Source organism: Vanellus vanellus (assembly GCF_965231255.1).
Source record: "Vanellus vanellus genome assembly, chromosome: 10".
Lineage (NCBI taxonomy): Eukaryota > Metazoa > Chordata > Aves > Charadriiformes > Charadriidae > Vanellus > Vanellus vanellus.
Window position 1 is genome coordinate 13151958 of NC_138915.1, and position 25117 is coordinate 13177074.

Consider the following 25117-nt stretch of genomic DNA (forward strand, 5'->3'; position numbering starts at 1 on the left):
TAAGCCTTTTTTACATGCAAGGAGAACCAATTTGTATTTCTGTGGCAGTACCCAGGCTCTTGAAATGAAACAAAACCCTCGGTAAAGCTGCATCTGCTCTGAAGCATTGTCAGGCCTCTTATCTGCTGCCTGGGAATGGAGAGCAGTACCTCCCACCACCTGAAATGGTAGAAACCATACTTTGTTTTTCCAGTTCACAACAACTGGCTCAAAAAAACCTATGGCTTGGTTTGAGGAAAAACCTCTGTGTGTGTTGTTTCCACACCGGTTGTGCTTAACAAAGCTCAATGTTACAGCAAACTAACTTCTCAGCCCAGTATTAAATGACTACGAAACTAGTGGTTAACGTGCCACCGGTACAGCCCGGGCCACGCTGGCCCCGGCTTGGGCTGCTGACAGTTAAGAGCAGTCCGCTGTTGAACGTGTTAAAAACTGTGTTGGGAGGGGGGAAGCTAGCGTTGCCGGGGTGTGGTTCTCCAAAGCACAAGGCTGTTTCCTGTGGTATCTTAGCTCACACTGTCTTCTAAAATAGCATTGGCTGAAGTGGTGAGTGCTAGACCCCATTCAAGACTTTGCTGCTCCTAAAACTGAGGTTGCTACTCATCTCGAGCACAGGGGGGCTTCTGCTGGGGGGGGGAAGCAGTTTATCTCTTCCTATTGAATGTACTAATTGAAGGGTGATAACTGGTCACGTAGCTTAAGTGGATTTAAGTGAGTGACAGTGAAGGAATTTTCGCTGGTTCCAGCATGGGACCTTGTTTTACTGTGCTAACAAAGATGAGAGTCTCGCAAATAAGTATTCTGCGTGAATTATGAGGATACTTACTGCAGCAGCTTTATTTTAAATTTGCAGAGAAAACCAGACCTTAATAGCTTAAAAGCTATTCAGGCACAGGTTGCAAAGAGCTGCCACAGATGTTTCAGTTCTGTTTTCTGGTGCTTCCCCTGTGCTCAGGCACTTCAGCCTTCAATCACCTATGCAGATGATGCCAGATAAGAGTAGCTGCTGTGTTTTATCCGTAAACAGTAGAGCAAAAAGGCTATTATTCTTTCATGGTAGCTGGTACATTAGTGTTACAAGTGAACAGGAAAGACTTTAAACGAAAAGCAACCTCTTGCTTAATGGCTCATTTAATGTAATCCCTCTTATACTTAGACATGGTTTATGGCCAGCTTTGCTGCCACTGGTAGGTGTGCTGGGCAGGTCAGGCTTACAAACCAGCACTCTTTCTGGTAGAAGAGATTGCTTCCAAGTATAAGGAGCAAAGCTGTTTTTTGGGAGCATTCAGCCCTTCCAGCAAGTGACTGGGTTCCTGGTTCACCAGAGCACTGTGAAATTAGCTAATTGTCAACATCTCGGGTCTGAGGAGAATAATTTTGGGAAGCTATAGCAAGAGAACTCCAGGCAACTGCATGCTATTGAAAGCTGCTAATTTTAAACTAAGCTTTTTTTCCTTATGAATTTAGGTTGTTTGCTCTTTCCTTGCTACTTCTATGGGATGGATTTTCCTTATTTTGACTTCATTGTGTCAGAAGGTTGAGGGCTTCGAAACCAGCTTATTCCTTGTCTGCTTGTTCATGATATCTTTGCTCCAATAACACCTAAATAGCATTCCTTACGCATGCAACAATTAGAATTGCAACTCTTCTTGACTTCAGTTTTGCTGTGCTAAGCCTACCTTTAACCTCTTACCGAATATGCTTACATTTTTAGCTAAACTTAAAACAAGAAAACCTTTAGGTTCATCATGAGGGAATATCAAGTACAAAATAGTGGCTCTGCCTAGGCTCGAGTAGGCTTTTTGGGAAACTTCAAAATGTATTCGGATGTAGTGGTTTCTTGGCACTTGACTTAAGCAAGAAGCAAGCGTTCTGCTAGTTAAGTTTATGGAAAAGAACCTGGTTGTAGTCCTCTTGCAGTCTGCTGCTGCTTGCTTAGGAAACAAGATGTGAAATGTGTCTGTACGCTTGGTAGAAATGCAGGGATCAGAACTGGCTGTGATCGTATCAGTATAGGGTGGTTCCTTGAATATTTCTCTGCTTACTCTAGCTTTTTTGGTCTCCGGTGTCATGTGGTTAGCTTATAGTCTGAATGCGAGTTTGAGATATTCTTACTAAAACTGTTCACAGCATAATTCCCCCCACCCCTTACCTCTGGAAGGCTGGTGGAGCATGCTAAGAGGATTGATTGCACTGAAGAGCAAATAAATTAGCATTTGTTGATGTGGGGTAAATAGCTGTTGGCAAGGAGGAGAACTATGAATGCAAGGTCTGTATGCTGGGGTTTGGTGCGCTGTGAATATCTTGTCTGTACAACTTCAAGTTTTGAACCTTTGCTTTGGTGGAAAAGCATTAAAACAGTTTGATCTAAAATATCTGCAGCATGTCCTCATAAATTGTGAAATGTCTTTACCTTTTTCAGTTGATAGGTATGCAAATAGAAATGAATTCTCAGATAGCTTGGTGTACTTGCAGGCCTTACTCTGCCTGCTCAAAAGTTAAGGCATCTGCGCTTGGGCTGGAGTATTCCTATCTATCCCTAAGGATCTACATGATGTTTTCCAGTAGTGATCGGGAGTTGGGAATAGAATTGGCTACGTTTTACACTAATCTTTGAGGTGAAATGCCTCTGCTGTTTAACTTGCTTCATGAGAACTATTGGTGAAAGATGTACAGATGTCTCCCTGCTTCTGTGGGGTGAAAACACAAATTCCCATGCTGCCATCCCTTGCCACTTTCATTTCACATGTGAAGACGTGATGGTGAGATACTTCCGTCAAGATAGCGTGTCATACAATGTTTCTTCTGGGAGACCATTCATGATCTTACTTCTTATGTCTAAGGCTAATATTGTCATGAAATCTTGACCGCAATATTAAATTACACCTAAACCATTTCTGCAGTGTTTGGAGATCTTTCACCTCCCTGAAAGAATTGGGAAGCAGTAGGTGGCTATATAGAGATACTTCTACTTGCTTTGTGAAGTGGCTGTACATACTAGTGAATATGTTAGTTCGGCGTGCATCCTTATTGCCATAGCAGAGATTGTCCTTGTGTCCTGTCTGCTTTCATAACTGCAGCTCTTGCAGCGTATCGGGGGTTGTGCCTCACAGTTTCTCCAAATACCCATGGAGACTGGAACAGTATTGTTAGTATGGACTAGTCTTCTGTAGCAGGCTGAGTTGTTAATGCTTCCAGGGACTTCCTTGACATCCTTCAAACGGAAAGGTTGGATGTCTGGTTGTGTGTATTGAGGTTTGGAACATCTCTGCTTTTGTGAAAGACTACAGAATGTTCTACACTAGAAATTTAATTTCATAAGCTGTAAATTGCTCTCGGATGTGTCAGTATATAGATGGGAATATAGAAACAGACAGGATAAACTCTTATGCTGTGAAACAGGAAAGTTACATTCTACAGGGAAACTGGGAGCACCGTGCTGGCAGGGCAGATGAATTTGTAACTGCTGGCAGTGAAGTTCCTGGAGGGAGCTGGTCCCTGGCTGTAGGCAGATGTTGGTTTTTGTTACTGGGTAGTGTCACTTAGAGCATGTGTTGTAATGATGCATTTTCTGTCTTCCAGATCAGTGTGCGTGTTACCACCATGGATGCTGAGCTGGAGTTTGCCATCCAGCCCAACACTACAGGGAAACAACTCTTTGATCAGGTAAGTGATGGAGCTGCAGAAGATTTAAAGTTGACACAGATGTTGTGATTCTATGAAGGCAACAGCAAACAATTTCTAAAGGACTTCCAAGATTAAGCAACAGTGTGTATAACTTCAAGGCAACTCGGCATAGTAAGAAATTATATATTTTTTTCAAAACTACTATTTTTTTATCTCCGAGAATGTGTTAGGAGCTATTCTTACCTCTAATGACCTGAATTTGTGCTATAGCTCTTAATGATAATTGGAAAGCAGTAGATGTCTGCAGTCATAATTCACAAGACAAGAAAAATCTTATGAGGGAGCTAGTAACCTATCTTTGCTTGGCTTACTTGCAAGCATTGTGTAATTGATTTCAAAGAGGAGTTGGTCTCTAAAACACTAGTTTTAGCTGGGTTTCAGATGTTGCTGCAACCCTTAAGTGCAGATGAAGTGATATTCTCTATTCCCGTCAGGCCCTGAGGGAAATCTTAAGAGAAGTTATGTACTATATGGCTGTCTTTGGGTGCTTCAGTCTTCCTGTGCATTCACTAGCTAGGCAAATTTCCTCTGCCTTTGGCCCAAACAGAAGCAGGGAGGCATGTGCAGCCCAAAATTGGAGCAGGTGAAGACAGTCGTTATCAATTGCAGAGGCTGAAACTTTGACAGGCTCCACTGTGTTTCTCTGCTGTAATCCTGAAGGCCATGGATTTGCTACTTGGAGGAAAATCTGAACAGTAAGTTCATAGCTTAAAGAAAAGTAAAATGAATCTTGGATTCATGACAAGGTGAAGGAACTGCCAGACCAGCTGTGTCAGATATGGGTGCGGTTCAGTAGTGCTAAGCGTTCTGGGCCAGCCCTACATAGTACCTATCGTAACGAAGACAGAACTTAAAGGCTGACCCACCCATAGAAGTCAGCTATTTTATTTGGGGCTAGCAAACCTAATTTAAAATCTTTTTTTAGCTGTTTAACCACAAACTACTACTTTCTCTCATACTCAGCTGGATGATTCAACACTAGATTTTATATTGCTCTTTGCAGCTCAGCCCTGAAATGGAGGGAATGGAGTGAGATCCTAGGCTTTACTAAAAGAGCATCCTTTCATAATGGGAAAAGCAGAAAGGCTTTCGGGAAAGTTCCGAGTTGCAGTGTAGTTCGCAGCTGTCTCTGTGTTCCTACACAGTAGTTCCTACATATTTTAGCCCTGTGTGGTCTCAAATCTGACAGTTTTTGATTGATAGAAGTGAGAGCTGGATTCTGTCCAGAATCCGTGTGTGCAGCATGGAACTCCACTGTGGTTAGTTCATGGGAGCATATGCCAATGAAGCTGAGGTAACATACTCCCAACTTCATCAAAAGGTGAACTGGGTTTTTTTTGGAGGGGTTGTTCTTCGCATGGATGTTTCCCCTGATTATTTTTCGGTATCTGGTTTCTGACATTATCCAAGCAAAGCTAAGAAGTTGTACTACTGAAGTCAGTGCATGTGATTTTTTTTTTTTTTTTTTTTTTTTTTTTCCAGTCAGCTCTAGACTAACTGTAGCTTTTGTTGCAAACTGACATTGTGGTGGCAGACTTGGGCTTCAGCAAGTTGTCACTGTTTGAGAAGCATCTGATCATGTTTCCAGTATGGGAACTCTCCATGTCTTAGTAATTGATTTCACTCCTTTGTGTCATGTTCTCAAACAGCTGCACGTTCTCTTCCCTGCAGTGTTTCACGCAGCACCTGTCTAAACAGAAGTTTTATTGTGTGTTTTTTTTTTTCCATAGCAAACACTTTGTGAAGGGAGGAAACAAATGCTGTTGCAGAACTAAGTTTCTAATTTGCTAATGTAAATGAGGCAGTGTTTACTTCAGCTAAATTGGGTTGTAGGTGGAGTTGCAAGAGGAAATACAGTGGGGGAAAAACATGTCTGAAGCTAGCTGTTAAACATTTGCTATTTCTAAAAAGTCTGGTGCACACCATCTCTTTATGCTGTCCATCTATCACACTCACTGGAATAGGAATTAAACTGCTTTCTACTGCCTAGCACACAAGATTTCCTTGTGGAGGTAGTGATGTTGGTTCCTGATAGGGCTGATACTGAAATGAATGTCCTTGAGCCTCGCCAGTGGCAGATGTCCAGGCTTTGACTAAAGGATTCGTCAAAGACCTAGCACAATACTAGGTGGTGTTTGTGTGGTACCAGCGCAGTGATGGTGGTAGGAAGACTAACCCTCTGCTAGGGCTTGAGAATGTTGTCAGCAGTAAGGTAAGGGAGATGGCAGTAGATGTGGGGATGTCAAAAGTCTTCCCCCTCTAGCATGAATAAGGAGTTTTGGAGGCTACTGCTATGTGAGTGGTTGAGGAGCCTAATCCCAGCTTCTGTTGCTGCCCTGCAATCTAATCATTGGGCCCCTTACAATTAAGGAAACTAATTGCAAAGGAGGTAGCTATTCAGCTCCTGCCACACAGCAGGGAAACATTCATCTTGGTCTCTCAATGCAGATACACGTCAGACTGTGTCTGTCCATCTTTCTTTTTTTAAATGGAAAATTGAAGGCTCTTTTCTATTGCAGAAGAGGCTTCTTATGGTCAAACTAGCACATAAAGGAAGTACTTCTTATATGCAGACATGCTCAAACATATTATTGATCTTTGCATAATGAACTAGCTAATACCAAACCAAAGCATGAGAGCCTCTAGTCAGCTGACAGTAAATACTGAACTTGCTCCCTTTAGTACGGGGATGGGGCTTTGCATATATTGTCAGCTGGCATATATCCAGTGCGTTTCAAATGGCTGAGCTGTTTGTGTGGATTAGTTCCTGTAAAGGGATAGTCTATGGCTGTTCTCCCTGCTGACACTGCTGATGGGGACTGAGCGGTGGCTGCTGTCTGACATTTGCTCTACCTCGGTATCTATCTCGAGGTGGTCTTGGGTCCCATGGTGGGGTTACGGCTGTTCATTTTCTAACTCCCTTTAACTATGTTGTGCTCCTGGAATTGCTAATCCAGTATTTTCTGCATGATGCTGGTTCTGAAAAAGGAGCTGCTTTCACCAGTGCTCTTTTGGGGGAAGGGGGAGTTCCTCTACAAAGCAAACTTAGGGCTTTGCTGTAGCAGCACATGGACCTTCTGCTGTGAAACCTGACTTTTGACTCTTTCACAGAAAAATTTTAAGATATGCTGCATGTTTTTACCCTAGAGTGCCCTTTCACTTTGAGCTGTCAGTTCTGAGTTAAGCAAAAAATAAGCTGCTAAGAATTACCAGGGTTTCTAGCTGCACAGCTACCTCTGTGTGTGCCACTGGCTCTGTTCAGTAACATTTAGGCAGTATTTGTTTCCATCTGTTGTGTATAAAGGTAGATAAATACATTCATTATGCCACACATAATTCTGGCCTACTCTGAACAGGATTCAGAAGACTTTTGGAAAGCTTCTATCTGGGTAGTAGCTTCATGAGGAGGAATAGTATGGGTCTAAAGTTCCATAGTAATAAAAGGTGAATGGGCTTGAGGTAGAAATGTTCCTGTCTCCCTCTTTCCTGCTTGGTTAAATACCAAAGTGAATTTTTGTAGTGATGGAACAATGCAGGCGCTTCACTGGTCTGTTGGAAATTGTCTTCTGCCCCAGAGTAGCTGGCTGTAGAAACATCATTGAGCTGATATATGGTGCAGTAACATTGTGATTTAATCTCGAGATCTTCCTATAACACCCCATTCCCATGGCTTGTAACTGCACGGCTTTGGCTTAAATAGCTTAAGCTTGTGTGCATGGGTAAAACCCGGATTAATTGAGACAGGAGGATTGTACTGTCTGTCTTCTGTGGCTTTGCTTATGTACCGCTTAGCATCAGCTGCAGAACTCCAGCGCTTACTGCCTCACTAACAAAATCAGTAACTCTGTTCCTGTTCCTCAGCTGCTAGTGATGGATTAAAAGAAGAGCTTGAGGATGGGCTGTGCCTGTTGGGGCTGCTGCTTATCCCACGGGCCTGATTACTTCACAGGTACCTTGAAATACTGCTTTCCTGGGGATGCAGGACACAGGCGCTGCAGCAGTGACAGCTGCTTGTTTTCCTCCTTTGGCCCTTTTCTGTATCAGACTGAAGTGCAGCTGGACTGGAGACGGGTGTGCACAACAAAGCTTTGCTTTGCGTATCTCCTACACATGAAAGATATGTTTCTCTGGTAAAACTCCTTAGCTACTTATTGCTGTGGATAGCTTTGAAGTTGTGGCTCTCCAGTTTTTTTTCCTCTCAAACTTCCTTTTTCTGAGTAAATATTCTAGCTTGAATCATCAGATTTTGGCCTGTTGGGGTGGGGGCGAGGGGGAGCTAGCCTGTTCCTTACACAGGGAGAGAGGTAACTAACTCCCTTGCCAAAGTGCTCCGGAGCTGGCTGGTTGGAAAGCTTTCACAGAAATGCCCTGGTGTAGTGGACACTGCATCTTACAGGCTCCTCAGGCAGCCTCCCTACAGACTGCTCACAAAATCGTCAACTGCTTTGACTTCTGTGGTATGAAAACATACTCCCTTCTTCCATGTCCCCCACATGCTGTATGAGGCACCTTCTCAGATGCTTTGTTTCTGATCACTTCTGACCTTGGATCCTGCGGGCATCTTGTTCTTTCATTCCCCTTCAGAGCCCCTTATTCCTTCTAGTCTCTGGTAGAGGAGTCTTAGCTGTCTGCTGTACTAGGTCTGTTGGGTGGTGAATGCAGTTGATGGCCATTTGATAGGACTTACATCAGGGTCTTCTTAACCATGAGTGGTGGCTACTAAACTGCTCAGTCAGTACTTCCCCAGCCTAAAATGAACTCTATTTCTCCAGTTTCGGAACAGATTTGCTTCTCGGTTATGTGCTTGGTGCTCTCGGAGCCTACAGCTTACCTTCCAATGCTAGACTTTGGACGCTGCAAAGTTCAGGAGATGGTGGCTTCAGTATGCCACTCCAGAACAAACCTTTAGAGTAACCAAATGCACCCAGTCTCATTAAAGGTGTTTTCTGTCCAATTAAGAGCCATGAAGCCAAGTCATGGGTTAAGGAGAAATATAACATTAGAAAAACTGTAATATCTGTCACTTCAGACTTTGAAAGCATGCTATTAACCTTCCCAGGAGGCTTTTTCTCATTTTCCTGAGCTTTTGCGGTCAAAACTAACCTTGTAATAGAAAAGTACACTCACCTATGGGTTAAAATTATAACAATAAGCATCTTTCTGATCACTCTAAACCTGTACGTTACGTTCAGCATTGAGCCTAGTATGTAGTGGAGTGTGGGGGCATTTTTTTTCTTATTAAGGATCCTACATCTTTCATTAAGAGCCAGAGCTGCTAAGATTCTGAGTTCATGGGCCTTGCCGTGGCTTGCTTATCTGCTGCAGTGAGTTTAATGGTTTTATAGAGTACCAGTTTGTCAGTCTCTTCTTTCATGGTTGCTAAAGCTTACACCACAGGCTCCCCAAATCCCTCCCGACTTGAGGAACTCCAGCTGAGTTTGGAACAAAAGTGGCTGGTCTCTCGTGGACTGTAAACTAAGCTTTGTGAGCAGGGAGACTGTAGAGAAGCCTTTAGCCTTGGTGAGGTCCTACCTGGTAGTGTTTAAATACATAGGAGACTGGTCTGGAGCACTTGATCCAGTAGATGAAAGCACTGAACGGAAAACTTACTATGGCAGTTTCATAGTAGAAAGCAGCATGTCTCAGGACAGTGGCCAGTTCCTCCAGCAAACCCCAGAACTCTTGTTTGTGTAATGAAGGCTTGTGGTTGAGTGGTATGGAAATGTGTCTCAAATTTCACAGGAATATGTGGAAACTTGCTGGCTTTTATAAAAGCAGTAGTCCAACCAAAAAAGGACTGCTTGTTGCTAAGGAGGTCAATGGCAAACTGTCATAAGCTTAAAAACACAATGAAGATCCTGTCACTTAGCACTTTGAAAAGGAAAGTTAGAAATCTATCCATCAGCCAAATGGAAAGGGAAGAGTTGAATATTTATGGCTGTAAATGGAGCCCATCTTAGGTGCTAAATTGGGGTATCTGGAAGAGTGTGTTCTGAATCATTTTGGACTATGGCATGTGAAACTGGAGATATGGCACCAGTTCAGAGCTGCTCCCCCAATAATGTTTGTTAGCAGTTTTCTCTCAGAAATACTTGACGTGCCTGTTGTGGAAAGGGAGAGAGGCCTCCTTTGTCTTTAACTAGGACAGCAGGTGAGATTCAAGACGGATTTGTGCTGTGGGGTAGCCTGGGATGCTTTGGCCTTTGGCACAGGAACTTGGTCTGAGTGGAACGTCTTCTCTGCTTGCATGCTTTGGTCTTGCCCATGTGTAGATAATGCTTTCATGCAGGATCTGCACTTGTTTGCCAGTGTGGTGGTGTGTTTCCTGGGCTGAGAATGAGGGCAATCTTCAATCGTCATCTTGATGCTAAAGTCTACATTTAAGAGGTGGCTGTATGGCTCTCTGTCTGCTATGGGGCAGCACTCAATGGCAAGAACATAGTTCAGAGGGAGATGGGTGAGTGCTGAGAGGAAGGACAGGAGGAATCATGCAGACCTGGAAAATGAGGAGTAAGGAGACGTGAGAGAAAAGGTTGCCTGGAAGACCTTGTGTTTCTTCTCTGAACAGAAGTAAAAAATCTGTACTACTGTGTGCTTAGGCTGTCTGCAGAAGGTGAAGTGAGAGACACCAGCGATGCACCTTTCCCCTTAGGCAGCATTGCTTACTAAGGGGAATTTTAAGTTAACGGGTACTTGATGAAGAGCTTTGTCATGGCTGGTCAAGGAACTGTGGGACAGCTGAATTTTAAGGCGCCTGTAATCTGTTGCCAGTTGTAGAGTAAGCCTTGTACTGCAGGCTGAACAAGACTCGGGGACTGATTAATGTTCTCCCTGGCATGAAGAAAAGATGCTGCTCTCCAGCTGAGTGTGTCAACTTTAGGTATTTAAGTATAGTGGTCTGTGTTAAACAGCACTCTGTATTCTCCTGTCCTGTGTGCCAGCACTTCTCCATCCTCAGCCACTGCCAGTAACTGTTTGCTTTTTGGAACATCTCGCAGCTCGTCAGGGTTCCAAATGCTGTACGCCCCCAAACATAACTGAGCTGCAAACTGCCAGCCAGGCTCCTTGCAGCTGCAGAAAGCTGTTTCTTCATGCTTTTCCCCTTGCTAAATGGAGCTGAACAACCTGCTAAAGCTGAGGTGGGAAGGAGAGAAGAGGACTATCCCCCCGCCTTGATTCAGGAGCAGCTTGGGGGTGTGATGTTGTGTGCTGTGCTGGCCGGTCCGTTGTTGTCCCTGCTATTGCTGTGCAGACTTGCGCTGTGGAATAAAAGTCCTTTTGTGCAGGGCCTTTCAGTTCCTTTCTGGCAGCCCGGCGCGGTGGATTCCCAGGCACAAGCTGCTGACAAGTGGAAGTGAGGCACAGGCAGCAGAGGGGGGGACCGTCCGTCCATCCATCCTGTTCAGATGTTAATGCTCTCCTTAGGCTCCAGGACAGCCTTTCTGCCTCTCCTACCACATCCTTTCAATGCATGCAGCAAACTCTGGTTGTTCTACTGAAGCTGTGTGTGTCCTGCTACGTGATAGGCACCAGTGAAGGTTCATCTGCCCCACGTTCCCCTGTGTTTACAGGGGCTTTAGGACAGGTCTCTAGTTCATAGTCCAGCAAGGACAGGCTGAATCATTTCATGGACTCCAGTGGGATGATGTATATAGAGTACACGACCTTGCATAGGTTTTGGCTCTGCTCGTGCTACTAACAGCGTGCCTCTGCTAGAAGCTGCCTTGGGTTTTGGGGCCCGAGAGGAACTAGGGCCCTAATGCTGCTTTTCTAAGGCCAGAAGAAATGTCTGATCCAAGCCCTAAAGAATCTAACTAGTGATGTGTTTGTGGGGAACCTATGTCTTTGCTGTTGTGTCTTGCCAAAGCTAGAGACCACATCAGAAGGGAACAGAGTGCATCCTTAGGATTCAACAGGAAGTAATTTAGAAGGAAGCAGGCATTTAGGGAGAAATCATAAACCATGGGACAGGGCGGTACAAAATTACCTCAGCTTACCTGGCAGGGGGCACACCATGATCTGGCAGTTGGTTTTCCCAGGGTGATGCTCACCTGCTGCTCTCCAGTTGTTGAGTCCCTTGGAAGGAGGGGAGCTGTTGGCAAGCCTGGGGGGTGAGTGGTATGTAAAAGCAGCTTACACTGTCCTACTTCAGCTACAGTGTCGACGTAAAGACAAGTGTCTTCTCCCTTCCCCTTTCTTGTCTAGTAATGGAGGTGATGGGTAAGTGCCTTGTTAGCCAGTATGAGAACAGCTCCTGAGGGTTCAGGAGACACGTGGGGGAACTTCAGTTTCTAGACTTGCTGCTGCACCCTGTGGCATGTCCCACACTTGCCAAGGCGCAAAGCTGTGGCCTCCTGCTAGTGAACAGGCTTTACCAAGAAACTTCCCCCTCCTTTTTACCAGCAGTAGCATTGTACTGCAGTAGTCTTGCCCCCCCGTGAGGCTCTTGTCTCTTGTTACAGTATGTCCGTAAAGCCTTCTTAACTCTTCTTTACATAGCACCCATGGTGTGCTAGGGAAATGACTAAGGAGAGAGCTTACATAGTGGTGTAGTTAATTTCTGTGGTGGCTCTTTGTCCTGACACAAGGGATAGCATATCGATTTACCCACTGCAGTACCTCTTAATGGTGCCACTCATTAAAGAGCTGCATGAAAGGCCTGTCCACAGCTATCGGTGGAGTAGAACACAAATCTTAAAACAGCACAGCCTAGTAGGACACAGCCTAGCAGGGTGACTCATGCTTGCCCAGGAGTAGTACATTTGCATGATAAGAGAGGGGTGTACTTGAAAACGGAGCTTGGTTGTTGATTCCTGGCAGCTATTATATCTGTCAGACCTGTTGCATTGTATTTTGGCTATACATGTTGGCTTATAAGTAGCTGAAGAAAATAGTGTCCCAGTTGTTGTTTATAAGTAGCAAGAAGCCTTAAAAATAGGAGGGAGAGGGAAGAACACAATACACTTCCCACTTCAGACCCCTCAGATGCCCTGTCATCTTTGTATGTGCACTGTAGCCAGGGAGGCAGAAGGTTAGGGCACTGATCATATTCGTGTGTGTCTGACCTTACCCCTAACATGTTCTCTGCCACCAGTAAGATCAACCCATCTGCCCGGGGCTCTTGCTAATCATCTTTCTTCCAGGTTGTCAAGACAATTGGCCTAAGAGAGGTCTGGTTTTTTGGACTTCAGTATCAGGACACCAAGGGCTTCTCAACATGGCTGAAGTTGAACAAAAAGGTATGTTTGCTCCAAGCTTTCACTTGTTCTGGGTTCCCTTCTCTTGGAGGGCAGGGTCAAATTCAGTCTCCATATTTCTGTCAGTAATCTCTTCTTGCCCCTGGACACGCCTGCAAGATTACTGAGTTGGTGTTGCTTTCCTTCAGTCCACACACCCCCTCCCCAAGGTACAAGGAGTCATGATGCCTGACCTGGTCCTCCTGCATCTAGCCCTGTTTGTTATCCAGGCAGATCTGTTACCCTTCCCAGTAACGTGCTAATGTGGCGCTCATATAAGCATCTTGGTTGGAGAGAAACCTGGAAAGTAACTTACCTAGCACTGATCATAACTAGTGGTTTGTCAGAAGTCCTGTGGGGAGAAGTGATGAGGTATTTAGCAGTAAGGAATTGCTTTTCTGCCCACTCACTTCTGCATTGGAAGGGAGAATTTTTTCTAATGCACGCTTGTTTTTCTGTTCGCAAACCTGTTCCCCTTCACTTGGTGGGTAAGCTATAAAATCTGGTAACTCTGTTCCAGGTGACAGCACAGGATGTACGCAAAGAAAGCCCCCTGCTTTTCAAATTCCGTGCCAAGTTCTACCCAGAGGATGTGGCAGAAGAGCTGATCCAGGACATCACGCAGCGCCTTTTCTTCCTCCAAGTGAAGGAGGCAATTCTGAATGATGACATTTATTGCCCTCCAGAAACAGCCGTCCTTCTGGCTTCTTATGCCGTCCAGTCAAAATATGGAGACTTCAACAAAGAGGTGCACAAGTCTGGCTACCTTGCTAGTGACAAACTGCTCCCACAGAGGTAACTGAACCTGGGTAGTCTCAGACCTTCTTTGCCTTTAAGGTTTCAGGATTTTTTTTTTTTTTGATGGGTGGGGTGTGTCTTGTTTGGAGTGGTCAGAATAAAATATAGCCTGGTGCCTCTCTGAGGCTTGGGATCAGTATTCACTTAATTAGGAGCTTGAGTCTTAAACATCCTGTTGCTACTGAAGAAACGCTAACCAGAAACAGCGAGAGCAGCTCCAAAACAAAAAAAGTGTAATGCTATAAGGAGAAGCATAACTGAGTAAAACTTGTCATTTGTCAAAAGTCTGAATACTAACCAGTGTGTCTCTAGCTAGTCTTACAATAAAACTGTATTTCCGGGAGTATTTTTGTTGGGGAACTGTGATGCCAATGGAGTATTTAATGAAGTGTTATTCAAGAGTGATGTGACTGTGTACATAGATGCAGTGGCTGGTCTCAAACGTCTCATATACTGTTTCTAGAGTTCTGGAGCAGCACAAGCTTAACAAGGACCAGTGGGAGGAGAGGATCCAGGTGTGGCATGAGGAACATCGAGGAATGATTAGGTAACAGATGCAGTGTTAAACTGCTGGATGTAAAGTAGTCTGATATATGCTAGTGTGTAATGTGTGAATGCATACAGAAATCTGTGGCTCGCTTCAGGATGAGTTGGCATTCTTCAGGTGATTCTGCTCAGAGTAACTAGGTTCACATGCCTCTGCCCTTGCTAGTCCACATCAGCTAGCTGCTCTTAGTAAAACAAAACTGAGTTTGCAGAGTGTATTGTTTATCTACTACGGTGATGCTTGGAATCTTTGCCAGCTTGTTGCTGCTTCGCCCATGTAGGAAGACAGCACCTTCTTGCTCTAATGGCTTATAGGCTCAAAAAGGAATATCTGCTTTCTTTTTGCACACTGCAGAGAAGATGCTGTCTTGGAATACCTGAAAATTGCACAGGATCTGGAAATGTATGGTGTGAACTACTTCAGCATTAAGAACAAGAAGGGCTCTGAACTCTGGCTAGGTGTAGATGCTCTTGGACTCAACATTTATGAGCAGAATGACAGGTAATAAACCCCCTCTCCTCATCATTGCCTTCAGCTCCTTTCCAGTATAAAGGCATTCAAAATTAATCTTTTCTGGAATTCAAGTCTTTAAGTAAACTCTACAATATCTATATCATTCTTAGCTCTATTTTTGACATTGCCAGAATGATCCGTAAAACCTGCTGCTCTGGACCAAAAAATACAAGAAATTGGCAAATCTTATCAAGCTAGTTTTACTTGATCCCTAGTCTTCCTGCCACAGGTGCATTCTCTCTCCAGTTCTCTTTTCCATTAAAAAAAGAAAAAGAGTAGGATTGAAAAGCTGCTTTTTATGCTTATAGTTCATTTGCATAACTAATTTTGTTTGCTGATTCCAGTCAACATAAGAGTACTGAGATGTGAGGGCAGATTTGGTAGAATTTTGAGCTTTGTATTGTAAGTCAAGAATTTGGAATGACTTGGGGCTCTTCTATTTCCTTTTACTTTCCGTTTCTGCAGGCTAACACCGAAAATTGGATTCCCTTGGAGTGAGATCAGAAATATCTCATTCAATGACAAGAAATTTGTTATCAAGCCTATTGACAAGAAAGCACCAGTAAGAAGTAACATTTAAATTAAACTTTTGGCATCTTAGCTGAATGATCTGGCTTTGTTTTTTATTGCACAAAATCTTTTCATCAATAATGGCAATGCTGACTTAAGCAGTGCTGTACTACCTGATCTGTTCAGGGCAGTAAGCACAGAATGTGTCTAATGGCAGTGAGGTGATAGTTGGGGTTGTTTCTGGCTAGGAGGGTAGAAACTTGTTCAATATAACCTTAAGCTGCTCAAAGTCAGTGGCAGGGAGAAGCTCTTTGCTTAGGGTTTCCGATTCTCCTAAGATGGTTCAGATTCTTTGATAATACAATTAGGGGTCTGAGGCACCTGTGTTACCTTTGAATGCTTCCGTTGCAGTCTCTTGGCTTTAATAGTGTGTGGGATGGTCTTTTGCAGTTTTTCACCTTACTTGAAACTGAAATATCAGGTCATTTTGAGGGTACACTAGGAGGTTTTTTTCTTGCAAATTTATAATGCACGTAATTGGTTTCATCTTTAAGGCTTACTAATTTCCTGTGTCAGCTGATACCTTCTGTTCTTATGGTTGTTCTTGTTGAATTGCTGCTTGGAAGCATTTCCCTGCTACTGTTGCTTTGTTTTAAAATTAATTTAAAATGTAAATTAATTTAAAACAAATTACTTTGTTTTAACATAAGAAAGTTATATGTCCATTGGATATAATGTTTAACACTTTCTGGCATAAGACAAAACATTACACTTGATGTGGCCGGCCAGACTATTGCATTAAATAACTAAGTGGAGGAAAGGTGGGAGAAGTCATAGTTTCAGTGTGCCTGGTAAACCAGCCCCTGATGCTGTGTGTAATGAAACAGTGAAGCTAAGTTGCTGTGTACCCTATGTGTTAGGGATGCTTTACAATGAAACCCAGCACACTGTAACAAGTTGGGCGCTTCTGCCCTGTGTGTATTTGTCAGGTTGAAATTAATTCCTGAAAGATAGGTGTCTAACTACCACCACCGATAAACAGACACTGTTAAGAAAAGCTGTCTGGGAATTCTAGAAAGCTTAGGGTCTCGGGGCATATTGCATACACAGGGGTTTCCTTATGTTGAAAGAACAGGTCTAATGCTGCCTTTTTCTTGTCCCAAGGACTTTGTATTCTATGCCCCTCGGTTACGGATTAACAAACGAATCTTGGCACTCTGCATGGGGAACCATGAGCTCTACATGCGCAGGCGTAAACCAGATACCATTGAGGTGCAGCAGATGAAAGCACAGGCACGGGAAGAGAAGCACCAGAAACAGATGGAGAGGTTGGTAGGGTTCTGAGTAGCCTGGACTTGGTCGATCACTGCACAATAGCATCATGTGCTAGATAAATTGCTGGGAGCACCTTAATCTGCTTGAACCAAAAATAAAGCAGACTGCTTTCTGCTTCAGTAGATCTGATGGGATGTTGGAAATGGCACTCATCACATATGTGACCCGCCATCACTTTCTTAAAGATTGGTCTGTCTATTTAATGGGACTAATATGGATCTTGATATAAGAAGATTTCCTTTATAACACTGCTATTACGAACTTGCCATTAAGATGCAAGCAGAGCTTCTATAAAGGGGCATGTCTGGAGTAAAACTCATCAGCCGAGTGCTGTAATGCACATTTCTTGTGTGCTCATGGCTTTACTAGGAAGTGTTCTAATCTGAGTAGCTGTTAATTTGAAATTTCTTTATGACTTCCCCTTCATCAGAGCCCTGCTGGAGAATGAGAAGAAGAAGAGGGAGTTGGCAGAAAAGGAGAAGGAGAAGATTGAACGTGAGAAGGAGGAGCTAATGGAGAGACTCAAGCAGATTGAGGAGCAAACCAAGAAAGCACAGCAAGGTAATAGGAAATGCTCTAGTATTTCCTTTAGATGCATAGTCTGAGTGAGAAGGGTTCAAGTGGTAAAGCTGTGAGCAACTGTGAGCCATTTGGCTCTCCAATAATGTGTGATATCTGGTGTTAAAGCCCTGGTTTAGCCTTCTGAAGCTGAATGTAAGCCTTCCATATTCAGCGCTGAAATAGGACTAGCATTAAAGAGACGGGTGGCAGCCAAGATGCCTCTCTGGCAGCGAGAGTCCTTTGCAGTTGTTCATGTGCTGGCTGGAAGCTTTATCCCAGCACATCTGTAGAGGAAGAAATCAAAGTGTAGCAGGGGTCACACCAGCCAGTATTCTGGTGTGATTACTATCGGATTGCTTGGCCAGTGTTAGAGTGGTGTTGCCCGAGCAATATGCTGTATGCTTCTCTGCCTTTAAGGCTGTCATTTTGGGATAGGTACTTCCCACAAATCAATCGGACAAGGGATCTGTTAGCTTGGAACAGGCCTGGCTCTTAGTCTAGCTCCATTTACAGTGTGAAGGAGAGGAAAGGGGACAGTTGCTTGCATCTCTCCTTTACCTGTCCCTCTGAAGGAGAACCCTCATCCAGAACTTAGGTGTAAGGGCACCTTTCTTCTCTCTGGCCATTCTTTACTTGATCTCTCTTCAAATGTGCTCCCCTATTCTTTCAGAACTGGAAGAACAGACCCGCAGAGCTATGGAGCTGGAACAGGAGAGAAAACGAGCTCAGGAGGAAGCAGAGAAACTGGCTAAAGAACGTAGAGAAGCAGAAGAGGCAAAGGAGGCCCTATTGAAAGCATCCCATGATCAACAAAAGACCCAGGAACAGCTGGTAAGTGGGTGAGCTGAAAATCAGGTAGGGAAAATAGTGACAGGGTAAGCATCTAAGCTCTTGAAACAAACCATGCTATGAGTATAATGAGGAAGTGTAGTTTAGTTCTTTAATTTTTAGCCTCAAGCAGATGAACTTATACCTAAACACAAGTGTATTGTTACAGTAGATCTGAATTGTTGTGCTTTTTGTCTTTTTTTAACTTATTTGTATGTGATGTTGAGAACAGAGTGTAGAGCTCGCTAATTGCTTTCTCTGGTTTGGATTCAAATAATTGAGTTCTGTAGCTCTGTTTGGAGGAGATGGGGAAAACAAAACAACAAAAAAAACACCCCACAACAAAACCCCAAACTTTTGGTTTGCATTTCCGTTGCATCATTGAGATATCGGTGGGACTGAAGTTTACAGGAAGGCTTTCTCCTTACTGCAAAGATGTTAGAGATACTGTCTTTGTTCAGGACTTGGACTAAATGCTTCAGTTAGTAAGTGCTTTGGTTTTGTCCCTGTTAAAAGCCTTTCTCTTGCAGGCTTCTGAGATGGCAGAACTCACAGCTAGGATCACGCAGCTGGAGCTGGCCAGGCAGAAGAAAGAGAGCGAGGCCCAGGAGTGGCAACAGAAGGTAAAGCAGAATCTGAGCAAACGGCAGTACTTTTTTTTGTGCTCTTCATTCTGTGTTGTGACTTAAACTACTGTACTAGATACCACTCTAGACTGAGTGTTCGCAAGCTCGAGGCCGTTGTAAATACCCAGCTTTGCTTTTCTTGGTGGAATGAGTGCTTAGTCAAAATATTTCTACATGGAGTTAGAATAATTAGGCCTGTAGCCCATTTTCCATGAATTATAACCATTCTTTAAATCTCTGAAGTGTTAGCCAGCAGAAAGTTTTGCAAATGATTGTGGCTGAGTAGCTTTGGAACATACCACTTCAGTGTGCAAGAGTGCAAGTTTTGCTGTAATAAGCTCTGTACGCTTCTGCGAGAAGTCTCATGCACTCAGTATAATCCTTACTGACTCACTGTGGCATGTCCTGCTGCAGGCACAGATGGTGCAGGAGGACCTAGAAAAGACCAAAGAGGAATTGAAGACTGCCATGAGCACCCCTCATGTCACTGAGCCCATGCACTCTGAGAATGAGCATGATGATGAGCAGGATGAGAATGCAGCAGAAGCCAGTGCTGAGCTACGATCAGAGGCCACCATCAAGGACCGCAGTGAGGAGGAGCGCACCACTGAAGCAGAGAAGAATGAACGGGTCCAGAAACACTTGAAGGTAAGAAGTTGGCAGCAGAGAAGGGCATGTGTCTGGGTGCTGCTTCTATTCTCCTTGCCATTAATTGCAGCAGGGAGGTATTACTGGTATTTAAAAAACAAAAAGGGACGGGTGGAAAGAAGGGTGATCATAATCTTGCCAGATAGCTGCTTAACCATTGAGCAGAGAGGCAGATCTTGTCTCCTGGCACTTGACTTCCATTTCACTGGAAGTAGTGAAGTACTTTCAAGCAGTGCCAGAAAGCAGCATCTGTCATACGTAGTGTGCTTGTGTGAGTCTTGCCAGCCATCTGACAGCTGTTCATAGCCCTGGCTGCAATGAATCAGAGAACTTGGTCCAGTTCCTGTCAAGCAGCTGTCTGTAACTGTCTTGTCTGACTGGGTTGCATTGCAAAACCCTGAAAGCAGCCCACTAGGGCTCAGCATGGAGGGAGCAGTGCTGCACCACCTTCTTGTAAGGAACTCCAGTGTTCTGTTGTTGACTCCTTCCAAGCATTTTGTTACACTGCGTGCTAACTGCCTGACTTGCAGAACAAGCAAAGCCTGATGCATCGTGCCGTGATGGTTACACAAAGGCAGAATGACAGAGGTGCACGTTATCTTCTGCAGCAAGTTTCTTTTGTGGCAGAAGACTAGTTGTTCAAATTCTGCAAGATACCTCTGTTGTTTGTAGGCATCTCTCCACTTGACTCTTCTGAAGTACATTGGAGACAGTCTTTCTTACTGTGCTAGGCAAAGATAGATAGGGTGACAGATTGCCTGATGTTTTTCTACCTTCAAATGTTAGGGGAAAATGTTAACAACTTCCACAGAATCACAGAATTGTTTTGTTTGGAAGGGACCTCTTCAGATCATCTGGTCCCACTTCCTTGCTCAAGCAGGGTCAGCTAGAGATGGTTGCCCAGAACTGTAAATATTCAGGCTTACCTGTTTCCCGTCTCCATGGATATCGAACCTTTAGGAGGATCAGCAAGGAACCTCTTTGTCCTTGTCCAGCTTTGAGTCTCTGGCACGTGCTAACACATTGCTGTTTCCCCTTCTCCAAAGGCTCTTTCCTCGGAGCTGGCAAATGCTCGGGATGAAACCAAGAAGACAGCCAATGATATGATCCATGCTGAGAACATGCGTCTAGGCCGAGACAAGTACAAGACCCTCCGTCAGATTCGGCAGGGCAACACCAAGCAGCGCATTGACGAGTTTGAGTCCATGTAAACTCTCCCCTGCACCTGCTGCCCTGCACTCTCTTCTCCCCTCTTTCCCATCCTCTCCCATCATTCACTCGTAATCGTGCTACGCTGGAACCACTACAGAAGAGTGACCATGGTCTTATTTATCGAGTTTTGGGCAAATGCTGGAGTTAAGCAACAGAAGAAAGAATAGTATTTACATCTTCCTGGGGTGGCTTGGGAAAGCAAACACATATATGGGGGCAAATCTGAAATTGTTTGGCTTTGGATAAAGTCTCACTGCATTTAGTTTTGTATTGCTTACTGAAGTGGCTGTGTTGCTGTCCTCTCCTGTTGGGTGGGGAGGCCAGCAGATACTTCTACTGACTTACGTACAGTAAAGTGCTAACAGTTTGACACTGTGCCTTCCTACTAACTTGCGCAAGCTTCAGTATTAAGCTTAGTAGCCAGGGTCTGAGTTTCTGACTTCATACAGGGTCTGAATCATGTAGTTGAGAAGGGGAGGCTGGAGCTTAGGAAGAAAGGTGGGAGGTAGAATATGGACTTTCTTTCTAAAAGACCAAAGCTTTTGTCCTTCAAACATAAGCAGACCAAACAGGTTCTCTGGTGTTCCTGCTGTTGTTACCTTTTGTTGTTTAACAATGGAACTTTGAATTTCCTAATCATGAGGAGGCCTTTGGAATATTTCACTGATGCAGTGAGGTTTGGAGCCTCGGCTTCCCTGCTTTCCAGAAGTTTTGTCTCTGGTAGATGGCTTTGTTTGCTGTCATTTGTCTGACTTGAATGTGACCAGTCAGGCAGAGGTAGTTAAAGAACACTGCCTTCCTTTTTGGGTTTGCCACTGGAAACCTAAAGGGGTAGGTAGAAATATAAAAGACTAAAAATTCCTGTAGCTGTATTTTCCCTTGCTGAACCAGTACATTTCTAGTCATGTGAACAGGATTTCAGGTTTTTCCATAAGAGGCCTTTTTAGCACATAGTCATTGGTGCCTTATGACTGTGTATAGATCTACTGTAGCTCAGATGTTTTTAGTTTAAACTAGATGCAATCATAAAAAGTGGATCAGCAGCTGGGGACCAAAAACTACTCTTGTATCTGGGTCATGTACAAGATTGCATCTGTCTTCCTGGCTTCAAGCAGCATTTGAGGGGAGAGGATCCTGAGATATTTGTCCAATTGCTGCCTTAATGCTCACTCGCATTCTGCCAGATCCCTGGCTCAAGTGCTTTTCCTTCCCCAGAAGGATGCTTTGCCCCTTTGCAGCTTTGAGAACAGAAGGCTCTGTCTCTTCAAAATGGGACACTAGCGGTTGTGAGACTGGTCCTGAGAGCCATTTGTACCAGTTGTTGTAATACCCATCACCTCCTGTCTTCCAAGCTATCCATGCTGCAGCTACCCAGGATCCTTCCTGCTATTTCTGGGGAGGAAACAGCCATGTATGCTCAGGGTTGAATTGGATTTTGCCTTGATCCTTCACAGAAGGAAATATTAACCTTCAGAAGAGGCCTGTTTAAAAAATGGATTCCACCTACAATGGAGTCCTCCTTTTGCTTTGCCCTCCTTGGATTAGCCTGTCATCAGGCTAGCCTGTCACTTATTTTCTTGCCTGGCATGATCCGAAATCTTGTGACTTTCTCTGTTTTGTGGATTCCCCCTTTGTATGGGTCACTGCTAGTGGTGATAAAATGAAGACATCTGAATGCTAGAGCATTGTCTGCTCCCTGCTCTATGGGGAAGGTAAAGGGGGACTGTGCCAAAAAGAAATGTTCATGATAGTGTTAATAAACTGCAGTATTTCCCCAAGAATTCCTTGGGCTGCTGGAAACAGCCTTACCAGTGCTGTATTATCTTATTTTTTGGAAGCAATACAAGTCTGTGTGGTGATCCATACAAATACCAACCAACCTCTGTTAGGAGCATAGCTTAGTGTGTTGCTTCTAAACATCCAGATAAGTCACGTGGGAGACCCCTTCTCTCCCCTGGGCACAGTACGCTTTTGGGGGGCACACAACATGGTAAGCTTTTGGTTGGCCAAAACCACATGCCTCAGTACTTTGAAAGTCACAAATGAAAGATTGTAGTTAAATTTGTCAGAACTGATTTGCATATTTCTACACAGAAGGGTTATTGGCACTGGCTCTATGTGAGTCTCATTACTGGGGGAACAGACAACCTTTACACTTCTGTTTTTGGTGCTTTAAAGCTGGTTCTCAGCTCTTTTGCTCTGTCCATGGCAACTATCGATGCATTTTGAGGGGGGAGAAAAGTCTTTATTACATTTTAACAATTTCCTAACAAGCTGATGTATGGTGCCTGGAATATGTGTTCAAATAAACCAGTAAACCTTTTCTGCTTTGATGGGTCACACAACACTGCTGAGCTCATGTATTATGATGCTGGCATGACTTCTCTTTATAGGGTTTTTTTTAACCGTTCTGATTCCAAATGGTCCAATATAGGAATAGAACGGCTTGTGCCAGTGAGTCCACCTAACTCTTTGTAGTTGTTTCAGCCCTGCCTTCTTCTTAACCAGTATTATATTCCAGTGGTATCTAATGATATTTGATTTCAATACTTCTAGCTATGCACAATTAGAAAATATTAGTCATGGGATAGAGGATATGTTTATGGTCCTCATTCCCTTGGAAATGTATACTGTATTGTAAAGAAATGATATTTTGCAAGAAAACTAATGTAAGAAGCTTTCAGTATTACAGTGAGATTTGTAGACATGTTTTTTTATTTGTTAGAATACAGTGAATTGTTCTTCTTCCTCTCCATGTTCCAGTTTAATTGGATAACTACTCCTCTTGGGGGGGGGTTGGGGGAGGGAAGTACTTTATCAAATGTTTGCCTGGCTTGTTTTTTCTTGTTTTATTTTTTGTTGCTGTAAATTATGTTGAGTTTTTTTGACCAGTCTTTTTACTGGATTATAATAAAACATCAATTCCTTAAGGATGTGGAGTAATTCATGGGTCCATGTGCTTATCGACAGAGAGAACCTTGATGTTAAGGCATTTTTTTCCTTATGGAGGAGTTGTTAAAATCCATGTTCTGTTCTTCCTAAAGTGCCAATAAAATTCAGAGAAATTCAGCAGATGGTGTCTGGCTGGTTACTTAAGTCTTGCTTTGACTCTAGTGCTGCGTCTCCAAGCTAAACAGGTCTTCCACGTGGTTCCTGAGGGGTCAGCTTTGTAGCACTGTTGCAGATGAGAAGATATTACTTGCATCCTGAAAAACAACTGCTTGAGTAACATCCCTTTCCCCTTCCCCAGTCCTGCAAGCTGTCTGACTGGAGGCAGTACTAGAATTCACATTTCTTTGTGCAGACACTGAGTATAAATTTATATTGTGTTTAACTTCCAAATGGACCAGTCAAATGGAGGAAGAAGAGCTGTTGGAAGTTGCCACTGGTGAGTGCCTGCTGGGCCATGGCCAGGCCCATGTGCATCCATGACCAGGTTGACGTGCCAGAGGGTGGCCAGGCCTCCATGCTGCTGCGTGCCCCTGATGTCCTGCTGGGTCTGTCCTGCCCAGACCCTGTACTGGGGATTTCAGCCCTATTTGTTTTGCAGCCACCTTGCCATGGTTATCTCTACCTGTGCTTCCTGAGGTCTCGGGACTGGGTCCAGCGATGGAAGAGCGTGGACTGCCACCTTTCTGCTAACGTGATCTTTCTTTGTAGCTGCTTTCAATGTGGTTGTGAAGGGGAGGCTTTGCAGAACCTCTGTCTTGTGGCTGCTGCACTGCAGAATCGGGCAGAGATTTCATCAGAACGAGTTCGTGCTCAGAGATCTGGTGTTAAGGGAGAAACCTGAACTTGTGTACAAACAAAACATAAAGTGTAGAAGAATGGGGACTCCTGCAATCCCTACCAGGCTTGGCGTGGATCCAGTTTCCATAGGTGGGTCTTTCTTGTTCTTTCCTTCCAGGATTCCAAAAACCTGAACGCTACTGGAGGAATCGCGTGTCTGCTTCAACACTACTGGAGCCTTCAAGTGAAGGTTGCACTGGTCTGGGGAGGTTGCTCTCACAAATGGGGTTCTTGCTGCTTTTATTGCCCTTGCTTCTTGATGGACAGTACCTTTCAGCTTGTGCTTAAATTTCTGGAGTCTCTGAGGGCTCTCTGCTTGCATTTGGCATAGGATACTTTGTCTTCCTACTCGGGGTCCTTGCAACTGTAGAAATAAGGATGTGATTGCTTTTTCCTTCCGCTTTCACTGTCCAAGGCAGGGAATTGCAAGGGGTTGGTCTCCAAATTTTGATTTGTTTTGATGTAGACAGGTCCTGTAGGGACTTCTCTGGGTAGATGACAAGCTTACTGGTTGCTTGCTCAGGCCAATATGTTTGGAGCGAAGCACAGTGTTTATTTCTTAAGTGACCTGGTGTGAGATTCTCAGAGAAGAGGTGAGCAGGCTTGGTAGCCTTCCAGCCACTTCCTTTTTTTCTGTGATGAACAATAAAAAATGTGAACACCCTCTGATGCCACACTTATCAGTTCAGGACAATTTGTGTAGGATACTGATAATAACTATGGCAACTTAGTAAAGGAACTAGATTAGATTTTGCCCTCTACGTATCAGGGTAGGACTCTGCTTTTTGACAGCACTATCTTCTTGAAATCTGTTTTGGGTTGTAGAA

At 44.0% G+C, this 25117-nt stretch overlaps 1 protein-coding gene across 1 annotated transcript in view; it reads left to right on the plus strand.

Moving 5' to 3' along the window:
* MSN (moesin) overlaps nt 1-23570 on the plus strand; it is a 48091-nt gene extending 24521 nt beyond the window's left edge. The window contains exons 2-13 of the mRNA XM_082488117.1: nt 3583-3666; nt 12831-12926; nt 13444-13718; nt 14185-14268; nt 14623-14769; nt 15247-15343; nt 16456-16619; nt 17057-17187; nt 17858-18018; nt 18546-18638; nt 19056-19289; nt 20336-23570. Of these exons, the coding sequence (XP_082344243.1) occupies nt 3583-3666; nt 12831-12926; nt 13444-13718; nt 14185-14268; nt 14623-14769; nt 15247-15343; nt 16456-16619; nt 17057-17187; nt 17858-18018; nt 18546-18638; nt 19056-19289; nt 20336-20500 (1731 nt within the window). The 3' untranslated portion in view covers nt 20501-23570. The remainder of the gene's footprint in view (nt 1-3582; nt 3667-12830; nt 12927-13443; nt 13719-14184; nt 14269-14622; nt 14770-15246; nt 15344-16455; nt 16620-17056; nt 17188-17857; nt 18019-18545; nt 18639-19055; nt 19290-20335) is intronic.
* Nucleotides 23571-25117: the final 1547 nt, after the last annotated feature.